Raw genomic sequence first — 26,914 nt, 5'->3', positions numbered from 1 at the left:
CGCGCGCGAGTTTGTGTCCGGAGGTAGAGGGGGAGGGATAGAGGACGCCTCCGCCCTGGGTGCGGTGCATCGCGTAACAGCTCTCGCCTCCAGGACTGTAACGCACCCTCTTCTCTCCCCCCCTCCCCCTCTGGCCGTCAGCGGCTTCGTCACCTGCTCGCCAGCGCGCTGGGGCTCTGGCGCAATCTCTGGCCTTGGGGGAGGGGGGCGTCTCACATTCGGTGACAGTGACGACAGCACTGATAAGGGTAATTATCACCGGGACGTTCAGTCCATACTCGAGGCGGAGAGTTCTCCACCGTCGCTGAAGCGCTTTTTCTCCTTCCCTCTAAATCACTTAGCTCCTGGCGCTGGGTCTCCTTCCTCCAGCAACTCCTCACCACGTGTTAGTCCTGGGGACACAAAGGCGAATGCCATGGTGGCTGCCCCAGGATGAGGTTGGGAAGCGCCAGAGTTGCCTCTGTACAGGCCTCACTCAAGACCACAGTCCTATCCCTATCAGACCCTCCTCTGCTGTGTCCTACCTAGCCTCTGGGATGAGGGCTGAAGCTGGAGGTGGAGGCCCAGCTGGAGTGAGAGGAGCCTCCAGACCTGGAAGGACAGGAGAAGCTGGAGCTCAGGGTCACTAGGAGAGAGTCCAGAAAATTCCACCCCCGCAGGGGGTTGTCCAGCAATGGGTTCCAATCCAGCCTCTGCCGCTTTCTGTGTGGCCTTGAACAGATGGCCCCAAAATTAGTTTTAAAACATTAGTTAAAAAAAAATTAGTTCATTTGTACTTGTAACCTTTTAGGGAAATATGAAAAATCACACAAAACCTTTCGTATATATCCTTCCCATCTTTTTCTCATTCATTTGCATAATATGCATACCTCTCTGAGCCTCCATGTTCTAGTGTGAAGCCTAGAGATGATAGAGCCTACATAATGACAGTTTTGTAGATGAACTTGTCATGAAGTGAAGTAGTTTGTCTCAGGAGGTAATGAGCTGCCCCTACCAAAAGTGCTAAAGGGGCCATCCAGATTCTTGCCAAGAATAGGATGAGAGCACTGGGTGGGGAACTGAAACATTTCTCGTTTCTCCCCTCAGAATGAGGGAGACTGAAGGAACAACAATTTAACTTGGAGATCCTTCTTAAATAATCTTAGTCCTGTAAGGTACATGCTGGATTGTGATTAAAGCAAAGGACATAAGTGCATAATTGTAAAGATATAGTAATATATGTTTCAGCTATGTTGTGAAAATTTGGAGGGAATTTTTTTTTTATAAATGTACTTATTTTTATTTATTTATTATTTTTGGCTGCGTTGGGTCTTCGTTGCTGTGTGCAGGCTTTCTCTAGTTGCGGCAAGCCGGGGCTACTCTTCATTGCGGTGCGCAGGCTTCTCGTTGCGGAGCACAGGCTCTAGAGCGCGGGCTTCAGTAGATGCGGTGCGTGGGCTCAGTAGGTGTGGCGCGTGGGCTCAGTAGGTGTGGCGCATGGGCTCTAGAGCACAGGCTCAGTAGTTGTGGAACACGGGCTTAGTTGCTCCGCAGCATGTGGGATCTTCCTGGAGCAGGGCTCGAACCTGTGTCCCCTGCATTGGCAGGCGGATTCTTAACCACTGCACCACCGGGGAAGCCCTGGAGGGACTTCTTTTTTTTTTTTTTTTTTTCATTTTTCCACACGGAGGGACTTCTTTAAATTATGCTCCTTTACATAAATTCTGATGTTCTGCATCCCTGCCCATGAGATGAAAATTCATTTTCACAGATAAAATGAAGTAAAGTTTGCTTGGATTTTTGTGAAAATGCATTGAATTTCTTTTGAAAGCCCCTCAAAACCTAGTGGGATTAATCCATACGTTCTCAGCAGAATAATATGCCTTTTGACAATTGAATATTAATGACACTTTTATTCAAGTGGAAATTGTAGGCCTGTGTAGTGGGTTGAACCGGGTCCCCCCTAAAATTCATGTCTACCTGGAACCTCAGAATAGACCTTATTTGGAAACAGGGTCTTTGCAGATGTTAATTAGTCAAATTAAGCTAAGGTCATACTGGATTAGGGTGGGCCCTATATTCAATCACTGGTGTGTCTTTGTAAGAAGAGGACAAGTGAACAAGACATATACACACATGAGAAGGCCTCGTGAAGAAGCAGAGATAGGAGTGATGTGGCTGCGAGCCAAGGAACACATAGTGTTGCTGGGAGCCACAAGAAGATGGAAGAGGCAAGGAAGGATTCTTCCCTAGGGCCTTCTGAGAGAGCATGGCCTTGCCTAGATTTTGGACTTCTCACTTCTGGAACTGTAAGAGAATAAGTTTCTGGGTTTTTTTTTTTTTTTTTTTTTTTTTTGGCTGCACCACGAGGCATTAGTTCCCCAACCAGGGATCAAACCCACGCCCCCTGCAGTGGAAGCCCATCATCCTAACCACTGGACCGCCAGGGAATTCATTATAAGTTTCTGTTTCGAGCCACCCAGTTCATGGTACTTTGTTACAGCAGTCCTAGGAAACAAATACGATCAGTTACAAGTATTTTGGGGTCATCTTTTCGCATCTCTCATGATCATGTTTCTCCTTCCTTAAGCTCTCCCCGGACCCTTTGCTCCCACCCTGTCCACTCAAGGGAAGCCTACACCATGAGGGTATTTCTGGACTCTTCTATTTAGCAGAGGCTGATAAATCACAAAAAAGAATGAAGCACATCTGTGTGGACTGACATAGTAAGATCTCCAAGGCCTGCCAAAATATCACCAAATAACAAGTGTAGAGTATGATTTCATATGTGTGTATACATACGTATGCACACTTACACACACACAACAGTGTATTTAGGTATGTAAATGCATATAAAAGAAAGAGCAGGAAGGATACATACTCAACTGCTAATAATGTTTATCTCTGAGGATGGTACTGGGATCCTGGCAGAATGAAGTTCATGTTTTATTCTATATACCTCTGGAGTATATTACATTTGCAATAAAAAGGTTTTAGTGATTTTTTTTAAAAAAAAGATTTAAAACCGATGATATAGTCCATTTATCAAACATCACACTCTGACCCTAGACAAATCAGTTGACTTAGAAAGGAGATTAGTAGTTAACAGCACGGAGTTTAGATTCAAATCAAGGATCTGCCTTCTCCCTGATGTGTGACTTTTAGGTATGTTATTAAGCTTCCCTGTGTTGTAAGTTCCTCATCTGGACAGTGATATTGGTAGACTCTATTTCATTGGGTCATTGTGAGGATTAAATAAGTTAACATACATAAAGTGCTTAGGTAAGTGCTAGACAATAGAATTGTTAGCTATCATACAGAAAAGCATAAAGAAGAAGTTCAACGTAACCTCATCATTAGATATATTCAGATTCACATTTTGTTGCATGTCCTTCCAATCTCTTTTTTTTAACCTATGCTTTTTTACTTTTTTGCTTCAATAAAATGAGATTTTGTAATTCTTTTTCTCTTCCACTTAACTCTATATGGAGAACATTTCCCGATAGTATTAACTCTTCTTTTCTATCATTTGTAAATGTTGCATTGTATCCCATTGTATGGATGTTTGATTTATTTAACAAGCCCTCTACTCTCAGACATTGAATCCCCTCCCATTTTTTTTTGTTATTATAGACAGTGCTGAGATGAACATTTGTTGTAGGAGAAAAATGGCCCAAATATTTAATAGCATTTCCAATCAAGAAGTAGAATCTGGGACTTCCCTGGTGGTCCAGTGGTTAAGACTCCTCACTCCCAAAATAGGGGGCCCGGGTTCGATCCCTGGTCAGGGAACTAGATTCCTCATGCCACAGTGAAGATCCCACGTGCCGCAACTAAGACCCTGCAAGCCAAATAAATAAATATTTAAAAAAAAAAAAAGTAGAATCTATTTCTCCATCATTGAATCTGGGCTTGACCACCTGACTTGCTTTGCTCAATAGGGACATTAGCAAATGTGATGCAAGCAGAGGCTTGAAAAGTGTTTATGTACTAGGGCTTGCCCTGTTTTTTGTTGCTGGGAATCCTGAGACCACCATATGAAGAAGCCTGGGCTAGCCTCCTGGGGAAGGAGAGACCACATAGAGACTGGGCCCAGCCATCCCAGCTGAGGCCCAAGCATGTAAATGAGGTCATTCAGCTACACCATTCAGCTCCTGGTGAGCTAACCCAGACCTGAAGAACCACCCAATCAATCTACTGAACATGAAAAGTAATAAATGTTTGCTATTTTAATCCATGAAGTTTGGGGAGGTTTGTTATACAGCCAAAGCTAATTGATACAAGCATACTGTAGATAATGATTATTTCCTAGAACAATTTCCTAGAATTCAACTTTCTGGGTCAGGAAATATGTACACATACCTTTTATTGCTAAAAAGACTGTATCAGTTTTTTTTTTGTTTTTTCTTTTATTTTAAAATTTATTTATTTATGGCTGTGTTGGGTCTTCATTTCTGTGCAAGGGCTTTCTCCAATTGCGGCAAGCGGGGGCCACTCCTCATCGCGGCGTGCGGGCCCCTCACTGTCGCGGCCTCTCCCGCTGTGGAGCACAGGCTCCAGACGCGCAGGCCCAGCAGCCGTGGCTCAGGGGCCCAGTTGCTCCGCGGCATGCGGGATCCTCCCAGACCAGGGCTCGAACCCGTGTCCCCTGCACTGGCAGGCAGACTCTCAACCACTGCGCCACCAGGGAAGCCCCACTGTATCAGTTTTTAAGCCACCAGCAGTATATGACAGTGCCCACATTCCCCATCTTTGTCAACACTGGACATTAATGTGTGTTGTTATCTTCATGACTATACTGTTCTTGTAAGTTAACACATAAACATTTTCCATTCCCTCTCAATTCACAGTCAATTTAGAGAAAAATAGACCCCCAAAACTTACTCTTATAGGAAAAGAAGAGCAGAAAAGAGAGAGAAAATAACAGTGAGAGAATAAAACAGAGTCAAAGGTTATAAACACAGAGGAAAAAAAATAGAAATATAGAATACAGCAGGGACTTTCCTTGTGGTCCAATGGTTAAGAATCTGCCTTCCAATGCAGGGGACATGGGTTTGATCCCTGGTCGGGGGAATTAAGATCCTACATGCCTCGGGGCAACTAAGCCCACGTGCCGCCGCAATAAAGACCCAGCACAGCCAAAAGAAAAAAAAAGAATAGAGCAACCTCCAAGCCTTTTTATACATAGGGTACTTAACATGCATTCAGGAATAGCTGTGAACCTAATAAATGATTTGGGTCATCAAAGAGGCATGGAAAGTAAATGTCCATTTAGGCCAAACCTAGTGAAACTGGGAACACTGTCAAAGCAGGTACCAACCTCTTTCTTATGTGTTTGCATTTAATTCTCACAACAATACTCTGAGATAGGGATGATTGTTCCCACCTTACAGATGAAGAAAAGTGAAAGGTCAGAGCTTTCAAATAAATTAATATAGATAAAAAAAGTAAAGAGTTGAGCCCAGATTTGAGTCCAGGTCTGTCTGGCTTGAAAACTATGTGCTTCCCCTTACTCTTCCAGAGATGTGGCAGAAGACTAGCAACTAATGCTGGGAGGAAGTATATCCTCCTTTTGATTCATATTGCCAACCTGCTCTTCAGAGGGCTGTCAGATTGCCTGGGTTTGAATTCCAGCTCTACTGCTTACTAGCTGTGTGACTCAGCCTCTCTATGCCTCAGTTTCCTCATCTGTAAAATGGCTTCATAAGTGCCACGAGGATAAATGAGTACATCGAAGTAAAGCACCTAGAGCAGTGGCTGGCCATGGTACAGTGCTGTATAAGCTGGCTACTTACAGCACGTCATTGCAGCAGCCATGGGATTATTCTAATGAACCTGTTGCCAGAAAGTCCTTACAAAGTGGCTTTGCTTATACTCACATGGCCATGTCATGGTGGAATCTTCCATGTGGCAGGACTGACCCTGCTGCCATGTTTCGCTTCATCCAGGCTTGGGGGAGAGGGGAAAGAGGTGAGTGATGTGATGCCACACTGTCATCAGACTGAACATGAACAACTCCAGAGACTTGTCCTATGTGGATATCCCAAGGTCATGCTGCTGCAGACCACAGTGTGGCTGGATGTGAAAGTTCCTTGCTCAGGGAACCCCTGACTAACCTAGAACCCATGTGCCTACTCTACCGTCTGGGAAACAGAACAGGCTTCCTCCAGCCGTGCAATTCTCATTTCTACCTATAGGATTTTTAATAATAGCAACAACAACAATAATAATAGCAGCTAGAGTACTCATTACGTGCCACACATTGTCCTAAGCATTTTACAAGTATTGTTTCATTTAATTCTCACAACCATCCTTTGAAATAGGTACTATTCTTATTTCCATTTTACGAGAGAGGAAATTGAGTCTGAATCCAGAATCTTTCATCCTAACTATGACACTGTACTGTCTCTTGTTTGAGAACATGCAATTTTGGGGTGGAAAATGCCAAAAGACAGCAATCCAACATTTCTCAGCCTGATCCATTCATCACCTACCCTCTCTCAGCCACAAGAGCATTCCATGTTAGAACTGCTCACAGCAAGAGGTTTGAGAACTGAGGTGAGAGTCAAGAAATGGGTGGTGGATTTGTTACCATTCCAAGCCTTCTCAGGTCAAATCCATATACTCTTTTGCAAAAGAGAGGCGGGATGAGGATGAGGCACTTTTTAAAATTTTGTGGTAAAAAAACAAACAAAACAAAAAACTAGGCACTCTTCAGTGAAGCAGACTGCAACACCACCAGGCTTGATTAAGGAATGACAATATGGAAGGCAGATGGCAGATGCATAGATGCCACACTATTGCCTTTCAGTTAAATATTGCTTGGTGTGTGGGGTTTTTTTTTTTTTTTTCTTGTAAACCTCCCAAATAAAGTGATTTGCTTTCCTCAAGTTAGAAGTGTTAGCTCGTCTTTCCTTTAAATATCTGTGCATAGCTGTTTTTTTCCCTGCCGATTTGTTACCATCTGTAACCCTTCCTTTGTGAGATGATCTGATGACAACAATTATCTGGGAGAGTAAAAGTGCAGTCTTGAAGCAACATGTAAGGGTGGACTCAGAGTGTGGGCTGTGTGTAACATGATGTCCGAGCACTTTGTGTGTGTTGTATGTGTGTTGTGTGTGTCCAGAACCTCAGTATAGAACATATGTTGGGTCTGGGTGCCTGGTGCGTGTATACATGTTGTGTGAATATGCAGTGTGTGCATTCTGTGAGTGGTGAGTGTGTGTGTGTGTGGACCGTGTGTCGGGCTGAGTGCCTGCCTGTGTACTTTGGGTCTATGTGCTCCCTGTATAGATATCGTGCTGACGTCCTGAATGTGGGTCACCTCCTCTGTGCTGCTCTGTATGTGCTGGCTGAAGAGGGGCAGTGCGGACAGCTGAGGGAAGACGTTCTCCATGAGAGCATAATTTCTCAAAGGTGTTTAAAGGGAATGGGGAGGGCCTGCAATCTGGGGAGTTGGGCCAAAAAATATCAGCAGGGTTTGGGCCTGGGTCAAAGGAATGTAAATGACGGGAGGCTTGCAAGAGGGTGTTGCTGGGATGGGTGCTGACCACGAAGCTGAGAGGGAGTCTCCGGCGTTTCTGCAGGGCGGCTCGCTCCGGCTGGGGCGGCAGGCTGGGTGCAGCTCTGCGGGGCTGGCCGCGGGCACCCGGAGCGAGGACCGGGCGCCGGGCGGACGGCGGGGCGCGGCAGGCGCGCTCCTCCCCCTCCCCCACGTCTCCCCCACCCCTGGCGCGGCGCCGCGGCGGGAGGGGGGCGCAGGCAGGCGGGGGCGGCGGCGGCAGCGGAGCAAGAGGCTACGGCGACTGCTGCGATGAAGGGCGGTGGCGCGGCCGGGCCGGGGGCCGAGGCCACGGCCCGGGCGAGGGCCAGCCGCCGGGAGCCCTAAGGTGCCGCCGGCCCCGACTCCACCATGAGCGTCGCGCTCCAGGAGATGGGCGGCGTCGGCAACGTGAGTGGGGGCCCCGGGGGAAAGGACCGGGGTTGGGGGGAGGCAGAGGGGCAGGCGGCGTCGGGAAGGGGCGCCGGCTCGCGGAGAAGGGGCTGTGAACTTGACGGGCGGGGTCGGAGGGACCCAGGCCGGAGAGCCCGGCGGGCCGGAGGGAAGGAGCCCGCACTTCATGCAGGAGGGGCCAGGCCGGGCGAGGGGCGCCGGGGCAGGGCCGTGGGCGCGCAGCTCTTTCTGCCTGACCTGGGTTGGCGCCCCGACTGTCTGGCAGATGGTGGAGTACAAACGCGCCACGCTGCGGGATGAAGACGCACCCGAGACCCCCGTAGAGGGCGGGGCCTCCCCGGACGCCGTGGAGGTGGGCAAGGGGGTCATCCCTGTCTCACCAGGCCCCCGCCCTGGCATGACGGCCGGCACACCCGGGAGCTCTGGGTTGCCCTGGAGGGTCACCTGCCCCCACCTCCGCTCCATCTCTGGCCTCTGCGCTAGGACTATGGTGAGGCGATTCGAAGTCATGACGTTGCACAAAACAGGCTGAGGGATCAACTCAGCTTGCTTCATTGTCCCTGTGCCCCAAGTTAACCCTGTTAGCGTCTTTGCTTCATGGCTCTGGAAACTGCCTGTGCCTTCACCCTCTGGGAGGACTTCTGTGATTGGGTCGCCCACCTGCAGCTTGCTAGCTCCAGGTCCCCCTCTGTTCCCCAGGTGGGATTCCGGAAGAGGACAAGGCACCTCTTGGGCTCGCACACCCAGCTGGAGCTGGTCTTGGCTGGTGTCTCTCTACTGCTGGCTGCACTGCTTCTGGGTTGCTTGGTGGCCCTGTGGGTCCAGTACCACAGAGGTAGGTGGGCCCACTCCTGTCATCAGCCCTCTTAGCTTGCGGGCTCTGGAGGCAGAAGGGGCTGCTAAGGTTCTCCCTGGGTGGGGCCAGCCTTCCCCCAGCTGTTCTCCCTTCTCCCAACCTTCCTGCTGTCACGGCCCCTCCCAAAGCATTTGCCTCTCCTAGACTGACTGACAGTCCCCCACCCCACTACCCCCCATGTCCCCTGCCACAGACCCATCCCACAGCACTTGCCTCACAGAGGCCTGCATTCGAGTGGCCGGAAAAATCCTGGAGTCCCTGGACCATGGGGTGAGCCCCTGTGAGGACTTTTACCAGTTCTCCTGCGGAGGCTGGATTCGGAGAAACCCTCTGCCTGATGGGCGTTCTCGCTGGAACACCTTCAACAGCCTCTGGGACCAGAACCAGGCCATACTGAAGCACCTGCTCGGTAAATGGGCCTGTCCGGGAGGCACTGAGCCAAGTACATGCCTCATTCCCAGCACAGGGCTCGGCACCTAGTAGGTACTCAAGAAATGTCCATGAATGAATGAATAAGTGGATGACTGCCACCACTCCTGGCATAGGGGATGCAGAGAGCAGGGGGCTCCTGAGGGGTGGAGATGAGTTTGAGGGGGCAGACCTCTGAGGTTAATGAAGGGACTCCTCTCTGCACTCTGGAGCACTGCTGAGGTGTGGTAGGCACCAAGGAGTCTGTAGTGCTTAGAGATCTTTGAGAGTCTTCCTGGACAGGGGAGAGGAAGCTACACTTTGCTGTGGCAGACAGTCGTCCTGGGTCTACATTAGGAGGACTACCCCCTTGAGAAGGCAAGGAGAGGGATCAAGCAAGGGTCCAGGACCCCTCTTAGCAGTTAGCATGGTTGCCACCCGGACCTGTGTTCTATTCAACAGAAAACACCACCTTCAACTCCAGCAGTGAAGCCGAGCGGAAGACACAGCGCTTCTACCTCTCCTGCCTACAGGTGGAGCGCATTGAAGAGCTGGGAGCCCAGCCGCTGCGAGACCTCATTGACAAGGTAGGCCCCCGGGATGGGCTGCAGGTGGGGGAGCAGCACAGGCCTTGGGAGAGGATGTGGCCCCAGAAAGCTTTAGGGGCCCCTGTTCCAGAGGTGCCACCATGGTCTCTACTCAGATTGGTGGTTGGAACGTTACGGGGCCCTGGGACCAGGACAACTTCATGGAGGTGCTGAAGGCAGTAGCAGGGACCTACAGGGCCACCCCCTTCTTCACTGTCTACATCAGTGCCGACTCTAAGAGTTCCAACAGCAATGTTATCCAGGTACTAGGCTGGGGAAGGGTGGGGAGGGACTTATGGACTATTTGCTGAGACCAGACTCCCCTCCCCTGTGATGGGCTGGCTGGGGTGGCTCCCCGCACAAGAGTCCAGATTTCAGGGCGGGGAGGACTCACTCTTTACCTTGCTATTGCAGGTGGACCAGTCTGGGCTCTTTCTACCCTCTCGAGATTACTACCTAAACAGGACTGCCAATGAGAAAGTAAGGAGCATCCTCAGAATATCCACCCTGACCCCCCTGAGCTGGGCTGATCCCTGTTTACTTTTCCCTTTGCCCAGGGTCAGAGTGGCGAAGGTGAGCCTATCCTGTCACCTAGTGAGCCGACTACCATTCCTTCTTCTTTCTCTCTTCATTCTCCCCTCCCTGCATTCTTCCCTCCCTCCTTTCTTCCCTTCCCTTTCCTTTCTCCCTTCCTCTTCCCTTCTTTCCTTCCTTCCTTTCTCTTACTCTTCCAGGAAAACATTTTACAGGCACCTACTGTGAGACATACATTTCAGAGCCACTGTCATAGGAAGCTTTCAGTGTAGATTGGTTCACAGACCTAGATAGCTGAGAACATGGCTCAAAAGAGGGCCTCTGGGACTCAGGAGAGACCCGGCAGCCAGAGAAGTTTTCCTAAGGAGGTTGCATTTGAGCCAGGCCCTGTAGAATATCTAGGACTGGGTGAGGGCATGCTCAGATTTTAAACAAAAGTGTTGAAGAAGGAATAGCTAAGGCGTGTTTGGACCACAGGAAGGGGTCCAGTTTGGCAAAGTGTAGAGCTCAAAGCAGATGAGAGAGTGGAAAGGTGGGTAGGAACTAGTTTGGGAAGGCAGTATGGCTGGGTGTGAAAAGTAGATGCAAGAGAGGGAGCCTGGAGATCAGTTAAGAATGTCTGCAGTACTCCAGGCTCTGAGTCTGTGAGGACCCAAATGGGGGAAGTGGCAGAAGGAAAGTCAGGAAGGGGAGGATGCAAGAGACATAATCAAGTCCAAATCATGAATTGTTGATGCCTGGATGTTAGAAGAGATGAGTCGAAGGAGGAACAGGTAAAGATAGTTGAGGCTGTGCACCTGAATGATGGTGGAATGGAGGGGTCCTTAGAGAATTTGGGGTCCCTACAGGGAGAACCAGCTTCAAGCACATTGGGGAGGTGGTGATATCACAGGAAAAAGGCAGACTTTGAAGTCAGACCTTGATTTTAGTCCCAGCTTGGTAGCTTGGTGCAAGTTGATTAAGCTCTCTGAGGCTGTTTCTTCATTTGAAAAATGGGGATCACAGCATCTACCTCATATAGTGCTTGGAGGCAGGAGGAGGATGCAAGTTTATGCTTCTGCATGTGGCAGACCCTTAGGGAGTGGGAGCTGCTCATTTCAGACGTGTGAGTGTGAGGGACCTGGGTGTCATCTCTGTACAGAGGTCAGCAGACAGCTGTGAAAGCTGGGTGGGGTCCTGGAGAGAGCATGGGCCTGGAGGGAGCCGAAGGCTTGAGGGGCATCTCCTTAAAAGCCTAGACAAAGGCTTAGGAGAAGTGAGAGAAAGGGTAAGACTAGAGAAGGAAAAGAAGGAGATCCTTGGGACTTCCCTGGTGGTGCAGTGGATAAGACTCTGTGCTCCCAATGCAGGGGGCCTGGGTTTGATCCCTGGTCCGGGAACTGGATCCCACATGCATGCCGCACCTAAGAGTTTGCATGCCACAACTAAGGAGCCCGCGTGCCGCAAGTAAGACCCAGTGCAACCAAATAAATAAATAAATAAATATTTTTTTTAAAAAAAGAAGAAGGAGGAGGAGATCCTTGTATTTCAAGGGCAGCGGGAGAAAGAGAGACTTCTGTGGGGAAGGACAACCAGGAGGAGGGGTTTGTCCTTCTCCCATTCGCTCCCAAACACTTACCAAGCATCCCTCAGCCAGACCCTCCGCTAGCATGTGGTGAACAAGACACTGCCACTCAGTGGGGGAGAAGGCATGAAATGGCCAAGCGCAGTTATCCTGTGTACAGTTGCTGGGACTGTTATAAGAGGAGGAGCATGGCATTCCGAGAGTGCAGTAACAGGGAGCCAGCTTGGTCCTAGGGTGAGGGTAGGCTGTGGGAAGGGAGAGGGTTCTAGGCAAAGGGAACAGCTGATGCAAAGGCTCTGAGGTGGGAAGGGGTGTGACTTGTTGACAGATCAGAGAGGGGAGTAGGAGGGGAGAGTGGGCCAAGTCCTTCTGGACAGGTAGGTAGAGTCATGTTATACATAAACACTATGGGTCAAGTTTAGCATTTATCCCAAAGAAATGGAATAGGAAACTCAAAAGTGGAGAATGTTATGAACAGATGTGTGGTTTTGATATCACCTGAGTTAGGGGAGGAATTTTGAGAATTCAGGAGAGAACCACATGGTCTGACCCCCAGGAAAGGGCAGGAGAAGCCTCAATTCAGCTCTCAGTGTGTCACCAGTTGTCTTGGGTAGGAAGTCTCCTGTGCCAGCATCTAGGGGAAGCTGTAGTGCCAAAGGAAGTATTGGGAATTCTCTGGCGGTCCAGTGGTTAGCACTCCACACCTCCAGTGCCAGGGGCCCAGGTTTGATCCCTGGTCAGGGAACTAAGATCCCGCAAGCCGAGTGTCACGGCCAAAAAAAAAAACCACATTTTAAAAAAAAAGGCAAGTCTTAAGCTGAAAGTAAGGAAGTAGGGAGAGAGGGGTAAGTGAGTTGGGGGTCGGGGCAAGATCACTGGTTGAACCAACCATCCACTTTAGGAGCTGGGATAACTGGAATTGGTATGCAAACCTCTTCTTCTGACAGCAGCAGCAAGAAAGAGGGGAGGTGGGAAAAAGGAGATATTTTGAAGTGCAGAGAATGGATATTAAGGGATCTAAAACTTCTCAGTAAAGTGGAAGAGGAGATGGCCTTTGGCAATTAAAGGAGCCCTGGGTGTGGCTTCAGGGCAAGAGTGAGAGTGGTCCCTGGGATGAGGACCACAGGAAGTCAGTGCTGAGCAGGGCTGAGGGTCTGTGCATGGGTTTTCATCCATCAGTCAACAAATATTTATTGAGCACCTACTATGTGCCAGATGCTGTGCTAGAGCCTGCGACTACAGTGCAGAACAGAACAAACAGCCCCTGCCCCCATGCAGCTCAAGTGCCAGCAGGTGCTGAGGCGACATGGGTTTGTTCTGAGCCCAGGCAGTGCTGGGATTGTGGCCCTGGAGTCATCAGGCCTGGGCCACATTTCAACTCTGCCATCTGCTAGTTTGTGGTATGAGTCAAATCATGTAATCTTGCCAAGCTTCATCTGTAAAATGGAACTAATACTTTATGGAGTTGCCGTGGTGGGCGCAGGGTCAGGGGGCAGATATATTACATGTAAAACGCCAGCAGAGAATTTGATACATGTATATACATGTAGTCACTAAATATTTCTTTTCTGTGCTTTTCTCCCCCTTGGAGACCAGAGGGAAAGGCAGCAAGTTTGAGGCCTGGCAGGATGGGAGGTAGAAGGAAATTGAAGCCACTGTGGACCAAATTCCCCATTGGGGTCCACTCAGCTGTTAAGTGAAGGCACATGGTCACTGATGGGCTGGGAAAAGTAGAAGGGCTTTAGGAAATGAGAAGGCAGAGCAGTATGGGAAGCGGATCCATCCACTGGACAAATATTTACAGGGCTCCTATTCTGTGCTAGGCCCTATTCCAGACCCTTGGGATACAGTGGTGAATAAGCCACTGTAACTTGGAACAGTGCTCTCCTGGAACTTACCTTCTCCTTGGGGAAACAGGTGATGAACAATTGCATAAATAAATAAAAAAAGATCCTAGCAGATGGTGATAAGCAGTATGACAGAAATGATAAGGGTCATCCAGGAAAGCTTCTACGAGGAGGGTCTGCAGACGAGACAGTGAGGAGGGTCTGCAGAAGAGATGGTGAGCAGGGGTAGCAGCCAGAATAGTCATCTTAGCCTTGGGCAGGACTTGTTGCTGGGCTCTGAGGATGACTTGGGGCCTTGACAGGTGCTTACCGCCTACCTGGACTACATGGAGGAGCTGGGAATGCTGCTGGGAGGACATCCAGCCTCCACGCGGGAGCAGATGCAGCAGGTGCTGGAGCTGGAGATACAACTGGCCAACATCACGGTGCCCCAGGACCAGCGGCGGGATGAGGAGAGGATCTACCACAAGATGAGCATCGCAGAGCTGCAGGTGGGGCAGGCAGGGAACAGAGACAGCTGGGGGGGGCCAGCCCTGGCACAGGCCACCCAGCTTCCCTTCATGCCATCTGTCTGAGGCAGCCAAGCCTCTCCTCATTTCCTTGCTTTCTCTGAGCTTCCCAGCTGAACTGTTGCTATCCTGGAAGGAAAAGTGGTGTCCATTTTAGGGCACCCCCACTGGGCCATCCCTTGGTCCCTTTCATATTGTCTGGGGATGCATACAGGGATTATGTTAAAAATCTATGACAACTTATACAAGATGTCCACAAAACAATAAGAAGAGAAATGGAAGCATCTCCTGGAGGGCCCTTACTGTGCCAGGCATCAGCCTCTTAGTCGTTGGATTATGGAAAAGTTGGGTAAGGGGGGGTTCTGGAGGAGAGCCAGGTATGTAGGGAACCTGGGTGGTATCTGGAGAGTTTGTTAACTGTCTGAAAGATATTTGAATATCTGCAGCCCAACTAAATATCACACATGATAGTTTTCCTTGTATGATATGTGATTGGGTTTCCTGATTGAAGAGCACTTAGGCATGAAAACGGGTTTATTATAGGAAGGGGCCTCCAAGCAGCTAGTAGCTGTTGCTATGACAATGGAAAGGGCTCCCAGCTCCACTGTATCAATGGCGGAGTGGTCTGCTGAAAGCCAAGGGGGCAGGGACGCTTGAGATTTTTTTGCTCACAGGCCCTGGCGCCCTCCATGGACTGGCTGGAGTTCTTGTCCTTCTTGCTGTCACCGCTGGAGCTGGGTGATTCTGAGCCTGTGGTGGTGTATGGGATGGATTATTTGCAGCAGGTGTCAGAGCTCATCAACCGCACAGAGCCAAGGTGGGGGGTGGAGCCCAAGGTGTCAGGGGTGGGGCTCAGGGCTCTGTGCAGGCTCTTCCCCTAGGCCGGGGCTTCAGGGGACCCACTTGTGGTCTCTGTTTCCACACCTAGCTCCAACCTGACTTTTACAGGCAGGTGTGTGGTCCCAGGGTAAGAGAGAGGGATTATGGGACAGCTCCCACATGTGCCTCTCGGGACTCCTGCTGTCTGCATGCTGGTAGAGCTGGTTTGGGGTGGAAATGTTACCTGCCTTTACCATATGTTCTGGCTACCTGAATGCCAGTGTCCTGAACAATTACCTGATCTGGAACCTGGTGCAGAAGACAACATCAAGCCTGGATCGCCGCTTTGAGTCTGCACAAGAGAAGCTGCTGGAGACCCTCTATGGCACCAAGAAGGTGGGCTTTCTGACTCTGCTCCCACCTTCCAATCCAGTCAAGCTGACACTTCACACCCACTGTGTGTCAGGCACCATTTGCACATGGAGCACAGGATTAGGAATCAGGCTGACTTGGGTTCCATTCCTAACTCCTCTATTTCTTGGCCTATGGGACCTTGAGCATATCCCCCCACCTCTCTGACTCTCCATTTCTTAGTCTGTAAAACAGGAATTTCTTGTGGGGTTGTTATGAGGACTGAGTTCACGTAAGTGAAGCACCTACCCAGTGCATGCTATGTGTAGGCACTCAACTTTGATGATGAGGGTGAAGGAGAAAATGAATAAATGCAGTTCTTAGTTTCAAGAAGCCCTGTTAAGTGGGGGAAGGAGACGTGTAAACAAACATTATATTTTGGGGTGATAAGTGCTCACACTGAGTGACAAACCTTCTTTGTGTTGTAGGACAGAGGTGGAGACAGCACATTTTACCTGGGGGATGGGGGGCATTAGGAAAGGCTTCTCTGAAGAGGTGACATTTGAAGAATGAGTTCATCAAGAAAGCCAGGGAAAAGGGATTCCAGGCTGAAGGAATACCATGTGTAAATTCCCAGAGGCCAGAAGGACCGTGGTAGTTTTGCATGTGTTCTGGCATGACTTTGAGGACAGGGCACCGGAGAGACCGAGGCGGGCCTGGGGCAATCCTTGGAGGGACCTGAATACTGTGCCTAGGAAGCCTGGCCTTGATTCAGGGATGGAGAACCTGGGATGGTTTTAAGCAGATGTGTAACCTGGTTGGATTTATGTATTAGATCATCTTTCTGCAGCTAAATGGAAGATGGATGGAGGGGGTGACGGGAGGGGGATGAGAATGGAGTCGAGTGTCTAGTTAGGAGGCCACTGCAATCTTCAGGCAAGAGGTGACAGTGTTATAGGACAGGGAAGTGGCAACGGCATGGACGGAGGAGACGATTAAGAAGCAGAGTTAGTATTCGAATCTGGTGATAGATTGAACGTGAGGGTAGGGAGATGGAGGAAGCTGGTGACTCCCAGGTTTCTGGTATGGGGGACTGACTGGATATAAGACTGAGATGTGCAGCTGAGCAAAGAAACGTCTGGACCCCAGTGGGCCTCTGAGAAACATAAGAGGAGGAGAGTACTGCAAATAGAGTGGGCAGCACACATGTCCCTCCTGAGGTTTCGTTGCTGGGGTTGGCATGCTTTGCGATATTGCCCTTCATTTTCCCTGGAGTCTGAGGGAGAGATGGTACCCCAAACCCAGGCCTCCTATGTGCAGAGCTGAGAGGGGTTGGCCCTAGAGACAGAGAAAGGCCCTCAGACCGGAGGGCAGAGCCATCTCCAGGAGGCCTGGCTCTTTACCCCTTCCAGTCCTGCACTCCAAGGTGGCAGACCTGCATCTCCAACACGGACGACGCTCTTGGCTTTGCTCTGGGCTCCCTCTTTGTGAAGGCCACGTTTGACCGGCAGAGTAAGGAAATTGTGAGTCTTCAGGGTCCTTCCAACACTGCCCCTTGTTTTAGTTAAAATTCACCATTCATGTTTGTATGTACCTACAGGGAAAAAATTGGGAGGAAATTCATCGACAAATTAATGGTGATTACTTTGGGTGGTTGGGATTATGAGGGATCTTTTTTTTGTTTTTGTCTTTTAAAGTTTTCTGTGTTTTCCAAGTTTTCTACAATGAGTTTATGTTACCTATATAATTAGAAAAATAATGTTTACTTTTTAGGAAATGATGTTTGTGCTTAAAATATTACCTATAAGGATGTAAATGGCAGTGTTGTTTATAATAGGCAAAAATGACAACAGCTTAAATGTCCAGCATAGGGGACTGGAAAAACAAATTGTGATTAGCCTGGATTATGAGGCAGCCTTAAAACTGATGATTGTTAAGTGAAAAGAAAGTAAGTTATGAAATATATATATGTTGCACAACATAATTCCATATTATATGTGTGTGTGTGTGTATATATATATATATATATGAATATCCCAGCAGGGGAAGACACTAGACATAGGTAATCAAAATGTTGAAAGGAGTTATCTGTGAGGGATAAGATTTTAAATGGTCTATTTTCTTCTTCAACTCTTCTCAATTTTCCACATTTTCTGCTATTAATGTCTTCTTTTCATAATCAGATAAAAATCAATGCACTACATTAAATTATAATGTTAATTCAGTTAACTTATTGCCAGTTTTTTGATTAATTAGAAAAAAAGCCACCACAGTCCCAGTACCTTCACAAATCATGTTTCCTTCTCATCCTGCCCAGATGCTCAGCCTTATTTCAAGAGTCTGGGTACTCCCATGTGCTCCTCTGGAAGGACAGGGATGGGGCACTAGGGGGGATGGGGCACTAGGGTAGACGGGGAGAAAGGATGCTTTAATGTGAGTGGGAGGCAGACTTGTGCACCCTCCTTCCCAGGCAGAGGGGATGATCAGCGAGATCCGGACTGCCTTTGAGGAGGCCCTGGGACAGCTGGTTTGGATGGATGAGAAGACCCGCCAGGCAGCCAAGGAGAAAGTGAGCAGTGGCCAGGGTTGGGGTGCCATCTTGAGGTGAGGATGGAGAATACAGTTTTGGCGGGGTTGGGGAGCCTGGGGAGGAAAACCCTTAACCTGGTCTCTTTAGGCAGATGCCATCTATGATATGATTGGTTTCCCAGACTTCATCCTGGAGCCCAAAGAGCTGGATGATGTTTATGATGGGGTGAGTACCCTGCCCATCAGTACTGAACCTTAGCCCTGTGGGGGGCACAGGGCTCAGGAATGGGAGCTCAAGTGCTGAGAGGGAAGGAGATACTTGTTGCTGCCTTTCAGAGGCAAGTGCAGGCAGCCAGCATTGCTCAAGTGCTGGCTGTGTGCCAGGCTGCAGGCCGGACAGCAGTAGAATGCAGTGTTCACAAGCAGGGATTTGTAGTCAAACCTGTTTTTACCTAACTGTAACCTTGGACAATTTATATAACCTCTCTGAGCCTCAGTTTCTTCATCTGTAAAAGGGAGTCCTATTAGCACTTACCTGATAGGATTGTTGTGAGAATAAAAGGAGATAGTATTAAAAAAAAATAAAGCAGCTACAACATAATATTGGCAATTATTATTTATTAGATATTTTAAACCCATTTTACAGTTGAAGAAACTGAGGCTCAGAAGGGTGCTAATTAGTAGCCAAACTGGGACTATTATCTTCTCCAACGTGTTCTCTCACTGGCTTTCTACTTCCTACCATTCCCACAGTATGAAGTGTCTGAAGATTCCTTCTTCCAGAACATGTTGAATTTGTACAACTTCTCTGCTAAGGTGATGGCTGACCAGCTCCGCAAGCCTCCCAGCCGGGACCAGTAAGAATGGGGGCTGCAGACACTTGGGGCAGCAGGAGACGTACGGGAGGTTTCCAGGGCTGAGGGAAGGGGATGGCAAGATGGATCCCAAATGAGGCACGAGGTTCTTCTAGAATGTAGGTCAGGGCTGCTGGGCATCGAGAATCAGGCTCCGCCTCAGCTTCTCCCTCCCCCAGGTGGAGTATGACCCCCCAGACAGTGAATGCCTACTACCTTCCAACCAAGAATGAAATCGTCTTCCCCGCCGGCATCCTGCAGGCCCCCTTCTACGCCCGCAACCACCCCAAGTGTGTCTGAGGCAGGAGGGGCTGGGTGCTGGGGCCTGGGCCTGTGGGTGAGCTGGGAGCAGGGCTGGAGGTGGGATCTAGAAGTCCCCCCACCATGTCCTCACTCAACATTCCTCACCTACCAGGGCCCTGAACTTTGGTGGCATCGGCGTGGTGATGGGCCACGAGTTGACACATGCCTTTGATGACCAAGGTAGAGGTCCATGCAGTTGTCTCCTCCAGCCTAGAATTCCTAGTGGCTCCTGCAAAACCTTGGGATGTTGGAAGCAGGCCCCGTGGACCCTGGGGTCTGTGGACTAGGGCTGGTGGGGGCACTTGTGCCCCCAAGGGTTGAGTTCCGGTCTCGGTGGGGTGCAAAGGTTAGTTCTCCTCAGGGCGCGAGTATGACAAGGAAGGGAACCTGCGGCCATGGTGGCAGAATGAGTCGCTGGCAGCCTTCCGGAATCACACGGCCTGCATGGAGGAGCAGTATAGCCAGTACCAGGTCAACGGGGAGAAGCTCAACGGCCGCCAGACGCTGGGGGAGAACATCGCTGACAACGGAGGGCTTAAGGCTGCCTACAACGTGAGTGGCCCCCTGGTGGCTGAGGCTCACCTGCCCTGGGGGGCCAGGGCACTGGGTGGAGCTGGTGGGCAGGCCCCGACAGACTTGCCATCCGTTCCCAACCCCAGGCTTACAAAGCATGGCTAAGAAAGCATGGGGAGGAGCAGCAGCTACCAGCCGTGGGGCTCACCAACCACCAGCTCTTCTTTGTGGGATTTGCCCAGGTATTGCCCTCCTGGGAGGCCGGGGGTCTGCCCTTCTCCTACAACCTCCTGGGCATGTCCTTAGAAGTCTGGGGCATGCAGAAGGGACTGGGAAATGGGGCCGAAGTTGGAGTGTGGAAAGTGGTTTGGGAAGGCCTCGTGAAGCCTTTTGGCGGTGTCCACAAAAGCACGTGAGGGGGGCTGAGGAGGGAGAAGGCTTCAGGAGGCTTTTGCAGATCTCGAAGGGCAGGGCTGCCCTGCCTGATGGGGCAAGGGGTGGGGAGCGGGACTGATCTTCACGATGCTCCTGTGAGGTGGCTGTGGAGGCGGAAGCGCGGGGCAAAGTGGCTCGTCCAGGGCTACCCAGGAATAAAGTAAGTGGCAGACTCAGCAGGGTCTCCCCCAGGTACTTTGCACTACAGCAGGAAGCCTCTGGGGGCTGGGTTTCTTCCCCTGGGACACATCCATCTGGGCAACCCATTGTCCAGGCAGCTTTGAAAGGCCCTTAAGAGGGAGGGCGCTTTCTCCTCCCTCGGTGCCGATGGCAAGGGGTCGGGGCTGAGACTCCGTCTAAGCCCTCTCCTACATCCCTGAGGCCCCGGAGCCCAGGGCCTGGGGCGGTGGTGCCATGTGTCCCTGGGGCGGCTCTGCTGCAGCTGGGGCAGTGGCCTTGCCCGCACTAGACACCCTGTGTCCCCGTGTCTGTCCTGGCCTGCAGGTGTGGTGCTCAGTCCGCACACCCGAGAGCTCTCACGAGGGGCTGGTGACGGACCCCCACAGCCCTGCCCGCTTCCGCGTGCTGGGCACGCTCGCCAACTCCCGTGACTTCCTGCGGCACTTCGGCTGCCCTGTCGGCTCCCCCATGAACTCAGGGCAGCTTTGTGAGGTGTGGTAGACCTGGGTCGGGGAGAAATGGCCAGCTGTTGCCAGGGCCTGGGGCAGCTTGCCCAGCGAGGCTGTCTGCTCTGCGGTTTGGAGAAGGCAAATGCCAGCTGGGCTGGGTCCGGCCCCTCCACACCACAGATAACATGAGTCCTAGTCCCTCCTCGACCACCACATCGTGCCTCTGCTTTGGGGGTGTCCCTGCCTCCAGCAGAGCCCCCACCATTCACTGTGACATTCTTCCGCGTCACCCTGCCTGGAGGAGGCGTGGGCAGGGGGCACCAGCTCCCACAGGAAGCAGTCCACTTCTTCTAGTCCCAAGCTCCCTGGGCTTGGTGGCCACGGGGCCTGCGGTGACTGCCACACGCTGACCACGCAGGGCCCGGCTGGTGTGCCTCCCACACTTCTCCCCAAGGCTCACTCAGTGCTCCCTCGGGAGTAGACGGAGCTCCTTTCAGCCCCACCCTCGGGGTGGCCCCCACCCCGTGTTGCTCCTGCTGCTGCTCCTAATACTGCTGCCAGCCCTCGCTGACAATACACCTGTGCTCAGTTCCTAGTGGAAGCCTTCACGAACCTTCCTGCTGCCTCCCAGGTTCCCTGGGCTCAGAGGGGAAGAGTGTACCTGGAGGGGATGCTAGTCCCTGTGTCTCGGCGTACAAGTCTTAGGGGATAACTGATTCTCCCTGGACCAAGCAGGAAAGCAGATAGAGCAGGGAGAGGGAAGGATAGAGTTTATTTTTACAGGAAAGAGGGTGGGGAAGGAGTGGTCTTGGCCCTGTAGGACCCTGTGCCAATAAACAGACACGCATCAGTCAGCCTGTCTCTTCCTTCAGTCCTGTTTTCATTTATTCATTCCACCAGTATTTATTGAGTACCTGCTGTATGCCAGGTACTCTTATAGGCACTCATTTACTCACTCACCAGACACAGGGGACTGAAATTTGAAGTCCCAAGAAGACAAAGAAAGAGGCAGGATGGAGGAATGGCATGAAATTGAGTCTGGCAAGTGGAGTACATCCTCCGCTCACTGGTGGCCATGTTCCATCACTGGCTGTTCTATAGCTGGAAGCGTTTGCCACGGCCCTCCACTGGTGCATGCAGCTGGGTCTGACACTGAGACTGGGTAACTACTTGGCCAGGGTCAGCTTGGAAGATGGGTGGCCCTTGCCCTGCAGTGGAGGGCAGCCCTGGCCAAGGTAGCATTTCACTCCCTGGAGCTTGGAGCACCAGCCTCTGCTTGTGGCTGAGAAGACATGCATTTCTCCATGTTCTCAAAGGCTCAGCGCTCCTGAGAGCCGCTCATCCCACCTACACACGCTCATCGAGGCCTACCAAGTTCCAGGCACAGAGACTGCAGGTTTGGCTGCCACCCTCCAGAACAAGTGAGGGAAACGGAGCATTTATTGAATACCTCTGTGTTCCAGGCACTTCTGCTAGGTGGCTCATTTCTTCCTTCCTTCATTTATTTATAAATTTATATATTCATAGATTTATTTTTATAAGTATATTGATTACCAATAATGTGCCAGGCACTGGTGACGGAAAGAGGAATAAGGTGATTCCCTCCCTCAGGTGACTCTTCTTCTGTTGGCACTTTCACCTTCATAAGCTCACCCGATCCTCGCAGCAACATATTTTATAAGTGCTCCGGTTTCCATTTTACAGGTCTAACTGTAAACACTTCACTGCAGTCAGAGACCTGGATTGAAATTGAAGCTCTGACAGCTGTGTGAGCTTGAGCCGGTTCCCTAACCTCTATGAGCCTCAGTTTCTTTATCTGTAAAATGAGAACCAGAGCAAAGCAGTGGAAAGAGTCCAGTCTCAGTTCTCTTTAAAATGCAGTGTTCCCCAAGGTGTAAGTAGGTGTGGGTTTATTAAGTTTGGGGGGGGGTAAGAGTGAAGCTTTGTCAGTGATTGCTGCTGGGGTCAGTGGTTCCTGGGTGATGGCACCAGCACATGTCCCACAGTCTGTATCCCGTCCCAGCATCAGGCTGTCCCCATAAAGAGCTGTATGTGGGTCTCTGTCAAGTTACTTGGAACTGTGGCTGCTCACCAAGGGAAGGAAGTTGCTGCCTACTGAGAAAAAGGAAAAGTGGCCTTGGGAACTCTAAGACCAAGGGAAAGCATGGCTTGAGTCTCTGCTCTGAGAGCAAAACTCTAGGAGGGGTGGCAAAGTGTATTGGAAAGAGGAGGGCCATCACGTCTGGAAATCTGGTTCTGGCTCCAGTTCTGTCAACCCCAAGCTGTGACACCAGGCATGGCTTATCCCCTCTTCAGATCTCAGTAACCTTAGCAGTCTGTAAAATAAGTGGGTTGGATGAGATGATCTCTGAGGACTAGATCAGCTTTAATGTTTTAAGAAGTGAATTCAGGGGCTTAGCAAGTTCCAGAAGCCAAAGAAATATTAAGAAATGGCTTGTGAAGTTTGGGTGTTGCACAGAGTGTGAGATTTATAATGTCACTGTAATGATAGAGGAGATAGGCTTGGTATCACAAAGCCTTGCCCTTCCCTTGACACCTGATTTCAGAGGCCAGCTTGGGATACTGACCAGCTGGCCACTGTGGCATTAAAACTCCATATTTGCAAAGGTCCAAGTGTCAAATGATGATGATGATGATGATAATGATGATGAGCAGCCCTCATTACCAAGTCCCTTTTTTTTTTTTTTTTTGCTTAAGCCTGTGCTAAGCACTTTAAAAACATCACCTCATTAAATTCCCACAACAACTTATAAGGAGGTCCTATCATTGTCTCTATCTTACAAGTGGCAAAACTAAGGAAAAAGATGACATAACTTCCAGTGTCAGCTAAGACAGATTGCATTAAAGTCAAATTTGGAACTCAGATCCTCAGATTTAGAATTCAGATGTTCTTAATCATCACCATTTAGTCTGCTAAGTCATGGCAGAATTTAGACTCAAGCATATACATCTGCCTTCTGGGCAATTTTATCATGCTTCCAAGTGAGGCCATTAGCAGCAGGTACACTTTCATGGCCCCCATCTCACCCGGGCCAGGTACATGTGACAACCATGCAGCTGCAGGAAACCTAAGCACATGCTGACCTGAAATTAAGCCAGGTGGCACTGTTTGTTGAGCACTCTGCAGGTGCTTGGTTCCACGGGCAAGGCAAGGTGAACATCAAGTGACAGATGTAACCTTCACCCTTAGTAGCCTGCCAAGCTGATAAATATGCATCTGCAATATGCTCTGATGTGTTAAAGCAGAAGGGGGAATAATGGATGGTGCTCCTGGGTGGACACATGAGAGCAGTTAGTAAGGTGCTGGGCCATACCCTACACTATCCCATTGGAAGTTTGACTAATTCCCATGCACAATACAGTAACATATGCCAAACAATATGATTTCATACTTGGAAGTGCTCTCGAAATGTCAAGTTGGAAGAGAATCTCCATAAAATAAGCACAGTTTCAGTAGACCTATTACGAATCACAAATGGAGACTCCTGACAGTTTCCCAATGCTGAGCTCTGGGCTCCAAAGAGAGCTCCCAATGGGCCATTATTATAAACAAAGGTGACCTGAAGTTGAATGCAAAGCCATTCATTCATTCATTTATTCAACAAATATTTGTCAAGGCCTACCACAAGCCAGCTATTAGATTGGGTGCTAGGGGCATAAAGTTGAACAAGACACAGTTCCTGTCCTCTAAGAGCTCAGAGTGGAGGGAGGGAGAGGTATGTATCAAGCATTGTAGGAGAACAGGGAAGAAATTAATAACTTGAAAGACAGAACAGGAAAGGCTTCCTACACAGGTGATACTGAGCTGGAGTGCAGAGGATGGGAGAATTTGCTAGCCGAAAACAGTGAAGGGCATTCCATACAGAAAGAACAGCAACAAGAAAAGACTGATCCAGCTTGAAGGGGCAGGGTATGTTCAGAAATGGTGACATGTTTAGGGTGATCAGAAGGAGGTAGATGAAAGGGGCATAATGAGACGTGAGAGCCTGGAGAAGGGAAGTTGTAACAGTAGTTATAAAAAAGGAGATTGTAACAAGTGCTTTCAGTCCTGGGAATTAACAGTAAAAGGGCCACAATGCAATCTGATTTTGAAAAATATCACACAAAGAAAGTAGCAACCCAGTGGAAACAGTGCAATGCTGTGTCCGGCCTGAAGCATTTCTGGTATTACATAAGTGACACTTTGGGTCGAATGATTCTCAGATGAGTAGAGCCATCCATAAAATGTGTAGCTCTATAGCTCAGGCCATACGTTTGGGGGAAGCATGGCTGGCCAGTGGGTGCAGTTTGAAGGAAGGTGGTAGGATGGGCTGTCCCCTGATTGGAGAGCAGTTTGGTCACAAGGCTGGGAGTCTGGCCAAATGGTAGGAAGGAGTGCTTCTGGGAGAGCAATTTGACTGAAATGAAGCTTGAGGCAGGATATCAATGTTATCGTAAGGCCTTGAGAATAATTGCCAGACATCTGCATTTGGCCAGAGAGGTTTGGGGCTTGAGTGTTTGGAGGTAGGGAGCAAGGGGCAGCCCTGCAAATTTGAGGAAGCTGGAAAATGATAACTGCCTCCTCTCCAGTTGCCAAGCACCTAGCTAAGCACTTTATATACACTGTCTTACTTTATTCTCATAAAAACTTCTGAGGGAGATACTTTATTACTCTCATTTCATAGAAGAAGAAACCAAGCTGAGAGAGGTTAGGAAGCTTGCCCAAATATCACAGCTGGTGAAGGGCAGAATTTGGTTTTAAATACCAGGTCTGTCCTCTCTAAAGCTTATGTTCTCCCACCCACCCCCAACTTTCTATTTTGAAATATTTTAAACCTACAAAAAGGTTGAAACATAGTACACAGACATTCGTTTACTCTTCATCTGGAGTCACCAGCTGTTAATAGCCTGTGCTTTATGCCACAATATCACCCCGTCTCCTCTAAGGTACTGGTGGGGATGTGACTGGTATAAAAGACAAAATCTGAGATCTGATAGAAAGAAGTCATGGAAATAGGAGAGATTTAGGAGAAATACCTCTACAGATGACTGAAGAAAGCATGACAAAGTATGGAATCTCGAAGCCAGAAAACAGAGTAGGCAGACCAGCTATGGACCATCCAATTTCTGTCAGTAGACTAGGGCTGGGGCCATCACCGGTGATGGAAGTGGAAGGTCATCCCCAGAATCCAAACACTGAGTGGAAAAGAGCAACAAGTTTTAAAATGGGCATCAGACCCTTACATCAATATCTATACAAATGTTTAGCCAACATTCATTCAATGCTAACTGTGCTGTGACAGGTGGTTTGTTTGTTTTTTTAAACAAACATTTTCTGCATTCTTTAATGCCTCAGGACCCATAAAATAAGACTCCAGGACAAATGGTGAGTGTTCCCACCAGATGAAGGGGAGAAGAGTTACTTCCTCTTTTCTCACCTTCTAGATATATACACATAGCCCGATCAGAAGAACTTTGAGGTTTGCCTGAAATACTCAAGAACTTGGGAGACTCAAAGGTCGAGATTCATATCCTGATTCTACTACTTACTATATGATTTCCGCTGTAAAATGGACACAATCCTACCAAACTCAGAAAGTTGTGCGAACAATATATATCATTTAAAATAAGTCCTGACATAAACAGTGTCGGTCACATCCCGTCTAAGTCATAAGAGGGAGAGGAAGACCAAAAGACAGACTGAGGACAAAGACCTTATCTTGTTCCGTTTTTAGCTCCAGAACTTCGCATTAGGGCATGGGGCTTGATCTATTCATTTCTACTCCATCTGGCTCCGCAGGTGGATTTAAGATGGTATCCACATCCTTACGGTAATAGTAGAGCACTATTCTTCAGCTGGGGAGGTGAATATGCCACAGTAGTGTGGGGCTAAACATAGATTACACAGACTTCACAAAGACGGCAATCAAGTGTCCAGGATTTCAAGAATCTCTTCCGTTTGTCCCACCACGCGGCTAACGGGGGTGTCACTAGGGTGTACTATTCACATTGCTTTGGGGGAACCGAGGGGCGGTCTCGGCTCGCAGCCAGCTCAACTCCTACCGTAGCTGTCGCCCCCCGAGCCCCAGACGGCGTTCAGGAAACTCCAGGTCCGAGCCGGGGAGGTGCCTATGGCGCGCGGGAAGCTGGGAATTGGAGTTTTCGTGCGGTTTCGGAGGGCGAGGTCCGAGGGCTGGACCTCCCAGGCCGCGGGGGTGGGTGGGTTGCCGCGGCGTTTCCGGT

At 49.7% G+C, this 26,914-nt stretch overlaps 1 protein-coding gene across 7 annotated transcripts; it reads left to right on the top strand.

The window, feature by feature from the left end:
• The first annotated feature begins 1,758 nt into the window (after positions 1-1,758).
• Positions 1,759-25,704, top strand: ECE2 (endothelin converting enzyme 2). 7 transcript variants are annotated; one of them, XM_082393967.1, is made up of 19 exons: positions 1,759-7,930; positions 8,199-8,423; positions 8,633-8,768; positions 8,983-9,198; positions 9,660-9,784; positions 9,901-10,047; positions 10,199-10,264; positions 14,032-14,220; positions 14,913-15,055; positions 15,339-15,453; positions 16,821-16,931; positions 17,879-17,977; positions 18,086-18,163; positions 18,691-18,794; positions 18,971-19,081; positions 19,207-19,274; positions 19,456-19,646; positions 19,754-19,849; positions 21,988-25,704. In XM_082393967.1, the coding sequence occupies exons 1-19, from the start codon at positions 7,892-7,894 to the stop codon at positions 22,000-22,002; spliced, it is 2,274 nt and encodes a 757-aa protein (XP_082250093.1). In that variant the 5' UTR covers positions 1,759-7,891; the 3' UTR covers positions 22,003-25,704. The 7 variants fall into 7 exon arrangements, with proteins under 7 accessions (XP_082250093.1, XP_082250089.1, XP_082250092.1 ...); XM_082393963.1 differs by lacking the exon at positions 21,988-25,704 and adding an exon at positions 20,547-21,523 and having other exon boundaries at positions 1,759-7,395; XM_082393966.1 differs by lacking the exon at positions 21,988-25,704 and adding an exon at positions 20,547-21,523 and having other exon boundaries at positions 8,199-8,285.
• The last annotated feature ends 1,210 nt before the right edge of the window (positions 25,705-26,914 follow it).

This window comes from Balaenoptera borealis (assembly GCF_965194805.1).
Source record: "Balaenoptera borealis genome assembly, chromosome: 5".
Taxonomy (NCBI): Eukaryota; Metazoa; Chordata; class Mammalia; order Artiodactyla; family Balaenopteridae; genus Balaenoptera; species Balaenoptera borealis.
This window is presented reverse-complemented; position numbering and strand designations above follow the sequence as displayed.